Raw genomic sequence first — 6,000 nt, 5'->3', positions numbered from 1 at the left:
CGAATTTGAAGATTCCCTTTGGTATCGCAAAAGCCCGGGGTATATTCGGAAGAGCGAGAAAATATACTCCCAATTACAAAATGGGACTTACCTGTTGAAAAATCAGCAGCAGTTACTGCTGATGACCAATCACAGCTGAACAAATATTCAAGTTGTTGATCTTTAAATCATAATTTGAACACATATTCAACTGTGATTGATCAACGCTAATTTTTTTAGCAGCCAAACTTTATACCCAAATAAATATGTAGAATATTCATCAATTACCGAGCGGATAAAGCAGTACAATGCCAATAGTCCAAAAATAAAATTAGATATAGACAAAATTAAAATAAATTGCTTGAATCTTCTTTTGTTCTTATCTAAAAAGGATATTGACGAATATACTTCTACAGTAAATTGTTAATGCAGCCACAACAAGGACATCGAGGAATATTACGTTCGAATTTGATGGTTTGTATGTGTGAATTGGAAACTCAACACTCAAAACTCAAATTTAATTTTATTGTTGGAATGACGTAAGTTCCTCAGTAGTCTCAAATTCTTTGTCATTTAAGTTTTGAACTTTATAGTTTATTGGAGAGGAAAATATTATACTTTCTCGACATTTTGGTATGAACTTTGGTCGTAGTGAGATGATCCCTAAACCAATTCATCGTCACAAGCGTGTAAGTTGATAACAATATTTTTTCAGATCAAACTGCGAGTGTTGGTCTCGCTAGACAAATAGTCATGTATTTCTTAATTTGAAAACTTAAATGAGACAAAATAAAAAAGGCTTGATTGGATTAATAGTTTTTGTAGTAATAAAGTAGTAAGAAGATAGCCCATGTAGAGTGCTAAAGTCTGTTAGGATTTATGTTCAAAATTAAATATTTTGTAACTATTCATTAGTTATTAGCACATGTGCCTCACATGTGAGGCTAAAAAGATAACGTTAGCCTCACATATAAACTTCACTTGCTAACAATTAACGGAGAGTTCTGTTTTAGCTTTATATTTATGACTCACGAGCTAACAATTAATAGAGTAGACGGAAATTTTCAATTTTGAACTTAAATCTTAACTCTCTTCAAGGGCTTAAATTCTAATTTTTTAACTATATGAGCTATCTTCCAACTATCTTATCACCACCGGCAACAATAATCTTTTAGGCCCGTGTGAGAGGTGGAGACATCATCGCCTACCTATAGGATAAAGAAAAGAGAATCAGAACACATATACCATGGAATATTCAACCCCCGACTTTCCTTCCAAACAAAACTATTTAGGAAATAAAAATCCCCGAAACCACAGATTCTTGTTTGTACGCGACGCCACGACCTCGACCGCTCTCTTTCTTTCTCTGAAAACCCTTAAAAATTCAATCTTTTTTCTTCTTTTTTTGGGTTTTTAATTCTAATTTTATCTCTCCAGAAAGAAACTCGATTTTGTTGTTTTCTTTTAAATAAATTATTTGTTTTTGTTGGGTTTTGGTGTGCAAGGATTATTCCGTTTTCTGATTCTGCTTAGGTACCATATGCGTCTTTGAGAAGAAGCTTTCAACTCGCCCCATTCTCCTCGTTCGTTTCTATCTATGCTCTGGACACCCACAGCACACCCACCTGCTCCCTTATAATCCCACCCATCCTACATTCTCACCCCCCATTTCTGATTCCACCCAAAAACCAAGATAAGGACAGAGGATCTGGAAAACCCAGAACCCCAAAAGATAAAAGGAAAAAGAAATAGGAAAAAGCCAAAAGCTTTCCAGCTATGGAGTGCACAAAGGAAATGCAGGCTTCTGCAAAGTTGGGTTTCCGTGAGTATGTCAAGGCTTTGGAGGAGGAGAGGCATAAGATTCAAGTTTTTCAGAGGGAGCTCCCTCTCTGCTTGGAGCTTGTCACCCAAGGTACTACGGAGAACACAGACCCTTTTCAAATTTCAGCTTAATTTTTGTGTTCTGAGTGGGAAATTTCGTTTTTTTTGCTTGAATTGTTCTGGTTTTTGTTTTCTGAATTGGGGTTTTTTTGTTGTTGTAGCTATTGAGAGGTGCAAGCAGCAGATTTCAGATACAACCGCAGATTACCTGCATGGACAATCTGAGTGTTCTGAGCAGACTTCAAGTGAGGGGCATGTTTTTGAGGAATTCATTCCATTAAAACGGATTTCATCTTCAGATAGTGATGAGGATGAAGTTCGAGAGTCTCAGGAGGCTAAGGACAATGAGAAGGATGATAAGATTGCCGGAGATGATAGGAAAAAACCAGACTGGCTTAGATCTGTACAGCTTTGGAATACAACCCCAGATGCACCACTCAAAGAGGTATAAAAAAAGACTCCACCTTCATCAATTTTAGTAAATTTTGTGACTGCCCTTTTGTTTGGTTGCTTATAAAATTTGAGGTGAAGAAGTGGAAAGTATTGATTTCTGGGTGTTGGGTACTTGCAGGAATTGCCTAGAAAGGCTTTAGTGATGGAGGTGAAGAGAAATGGGGGTGCTTTTCAGCCTTTCCAAAGGGAAAAAAGCATTGGAAAGACAAATGGACCGGTGGCTAAAGAACCTTATTCGGCTCCGGCTACTAGTTCCACCACGGACACCGCGAGTGGAGGCAGTGGTGGGAGCAACAAGAAAGAAGAGAAAGATGGACAGGGTCAGAGGAAACAAAGGCGAAACTGGTCCCCGGAGTTGCACCGTCGGTTCTTGCATGCTCTTCAACAGCTTGGTGGTTCACATGGTATGCAGTTGAGATTAATTTAGTGGGATATGTTATTTTATATGATTGGATTGGGATGTATTGGATGTGTGTTTAATGCGTTATGTGATTGGTTTTTTTTTCTTGCAGCTGCTACACCAAAACAAATTAGAGAGTTAATGAAGGTTGATGGGCTTACTAATGATGAAGTCAAAAGCCATTTGCAGGTTTGTATATGTGATCATCCATCTGTTTTTAATCATAATTTGGTTGATGTGAATAAAATTTTATACATACATGACAGAAATTGGAAGCCATTTTGCATGCTATTAGTGATGAATATTAATTAGGTGCCTTTCTATGTGCAAGCAGGCGTGGATGTCCTTAAAAAATAGTGACATAAGAAGCATGCATTGTCTTGAAGAATCATTAACAAATTGTGAATTTTCATTTAGCCGATTCGTCAGAGTCTAATTTCGATCATCTATTGTTGTTTGCAGAAATATCGTTTACATACTCGAAGACCAACTCCAACAATGCACGGCAACAGTAACAGCAGCGCGCCAGCACCGCAATTTGTGGTTGTGGGAGGCATTTGGGTGCCACCCCAGGAGTACGCAGCAATGGCAGCAACCACTGCTTCCGGGGAGGCAGCCAATGGAATATATGCACCTTTGGCTTCAACTCCTCCTGCTGTCACACAGGTCTCACCACCAATCCAAAGACCACGGCCAAAGCAACCCAAACCCTTTCATTCAGACGAAGGGGTCAGCCACAGCGAAGGCCGCGGTCACTCCAATTCGACTGCTACGTCATCCTCCACTCACACCCCTGCTTCCCCTGTGGTTTAGATTTTGTTAGAATGTGAGAATGGTGTAAAATTTTTGTAACCAGCCTTGTAGAGTCGTTTCTGATTTACCACACCAATTATTCTGACTTTTTTTTTTACCCTTTTGTTTTTCCCTCCTGTTGTTTAACTTGTTTCATGAAGTTTGAAGATGTAGAGGTGTTGGACGTGGGTCAGTGACAGTGAAAGTTCTTGAAGTTGAATAAATCTATATATACAGAAGTTGGAAGCAAACCAAGTAAAAAAATTCAGAGGCTCGATCACGCCAATCACAACATAATGTTATATTGTTTGTTATATGTGTATGTAGATTGCCGACCCCACTTACTGGGAAAAAGATTTTGTTGTTGTTGTTATTGTATATGCGCATGCAAATATGTGGAGCCTGGCTTTTGAATGGTAGGTTTCTTAGCTGACAGTGAATATGGAAGTCTAACGAATACGTACGACTTTGGCCGGTTTGAGTTATCTGGATGCGAGGACAATATATACACACACACACATGTATTGGTGACATACATAGTTTATTTTGACATGATTTAAAAACTCTTGGGCATCATTTTCTTTACCGGCAAATTTTGTTTACATGGGCTCTTAAAAATTGATGCCACAGTTAGATTTCATCACGTAATAATAATGCATTTTGCAAGCCAAACAGATCATTAACGTGATAATTACTTCATCATATAAGTGACTAGTATTCCTCATCTGAATTTGTCCAACTGGCCAGACACTAAACAAGGTTTGGTGAAAAGGATTGGTCTATTCATAGGTATATACTTGAGGAAGGAGTTATAGCTTTATTGACAACTTTACTTCAAAGAGGAAGCGGAATAATATTCTTCTTTACTTCAAAGTCTTCCAAAAAAATATAAAAATGGGTACCAAATATTAATTTGACCCATGAGAAATCTTAATACCCAATAAAATAAGCAAATTCAAAGATGTGGTTGCGTGGAGACTAAACCTCATGCGAGTATTCCTTGTTCTTTCGCACCAAAGAAGAAAGATAATGAAAAAATATAATAGTTTGATGGATGGAATTTCATATCCGTATTCCACATGGTACATTTTGTTTTCGATTTCTATCACTGGTAAATCATACGATGGTGGTTAGAGAAGGCTGAAATATCTCTATCAGTCTTTTTGACCCGTCGAAAGGGTAGATTGTCGTGGCGAAACCACCCGCTAGTTTTTTTATTTTTTTATTTTTAAAGTAGTTTGGTGGATGTACATCAAAAACATGTGTGTACATATGTATAGTGTTTTCCAATAAATCCACCACGTATCAAGTTGAGTTTATGGATTAGGGTTTGGGTAACTTTTTTGGACGGAAAAATTATTGTGAAATACTGGCATATCAACACGTCGTGTATATATATATATACACACACTGATCATTTGAAGCGAAATTGTAACGTGTGTTTTAAGAAGATTTTTTGTTTTTGGGCAAATACTTAAGAAGATGAACAATAATGCAAATCTCTAAAATCAAGCCCTTAGTATTTGTCCTGTACTTTGTACAGGTTTGTAGAGATCACCAAACCTTTAAACAAAACTACAAATTGAGCGTGATAATCATGACACGAAAATCAACTTTGACCGGTCATTATTCGGCACTAAATACCAATTTAGAATAGCTTAATGACAAAATAATTACTCACGATGTTCACATCCACGATATATGAGACATAAGACTTTCAAAATCATGATTGTTTTTTTTATATAAAAGTGAGATCAGTTGGTGATGAAACCACGACAGTCCACCGTTGACTTTCAACATCTTGAGCAACCTCTAAGATTTTATGTATAGAAAACAAAGAGAGATTATCGTAAACAAGATTGGAATTATTAAATGCCTGCATGGCAAATTGGCATTGGCGGTGATTATTTTCTAATTAATACGGGGTGGCTTTAGGAATGCATGTACCACTAGGTCAACACAAAAAACCCGACAAGTTGTGGTTGGAGCTAATTTTTTTAACATATCACAGTGCCATTCGTTTTTTTTTTTTTTTGGCCTCTGAGATTTGTATGATCAATAGAAATGGTTCATAGATTGAAAATAAATAGAAATGGTCCTAGAGATTGTCCACCATCCATGATTTTGGTCATTCAGTTAAAAACGATTTTGGGCAATTTTCAAAGTTTTGTAACTCAATCGTTTCTTAACTAAATTCGATCCATAATATATCAAAATGAAGATATGAAAACGTAGAATAAGATTATACCTATTTAGAAATCCAATGGTTGCTGAATATGGCCGGAAAATAGCCTAAAAGGTAACTGGTCTGCAGGAAAATTGGAAAACTCGCCAGAAACTGGGTAAACTTTAAACATTCATAACTTCTTCAATACTCAACCAAATTGAGTGATTAAAAAACGAAATTAATACTTCTTGACGAGAAGAAGAGAATGGTATCTTTTAGGAAGGCTAACTCGTCATGGTTTGGTTGGACAACGGCTCGAAAGTGGCTA

The 6,000-nt window shown here is 37.0% G+C and overlaps 1 protein-coding gene across 1 annotated transcript; it reads left to right on the top strand.

Moving 5' to 3' along the window:
• The first annotated feature begins 1,181 nt into the window (after positions 1-1,181).
• LOC137732026 (transcription factor HHO3) lies at positions 1,182-4,090 on the top strand. Its single transcript, XM_068471311.2, has 5 exons — positions 1,182-1,891; positions 2,022-2,305; positions 2,432-2,717; positions 2,826-2,902; positions 3,176-4,090. The coding sequence occupies exons 1-5, from the start codon at positions 1,756-1,758 to the stop codon at positions 3,524-3,526; spliced, it is 1,134 nt and encodes a 377-aa protein (XP_068327412.1). The 5' UTR covers positions 1,182-1,755; the 3' UTR covers positions 3,527-4,090.
• The last annotated feature ends 1,910 nt before the right edge of the window (positions 4,091-6,000 follow it).

Source organism: Pyrus communis, chromosome 16, assembly GCF_041283825.1.
Source record: "Pyrus communis isolate YQ-2024b chromosome 16, ASM4128382v1, whole genome shotgun sequence".
Taxonomy (NCBI): Eukaryota; Viridiplantae; Streptophyta; class Magnoliopsida; order Rosales; family Rosaceae; genus Pyrus; species Pyrus communis.
This window is presented reverse-complemented; position numbering and strand designations above follow the sequence as displayed.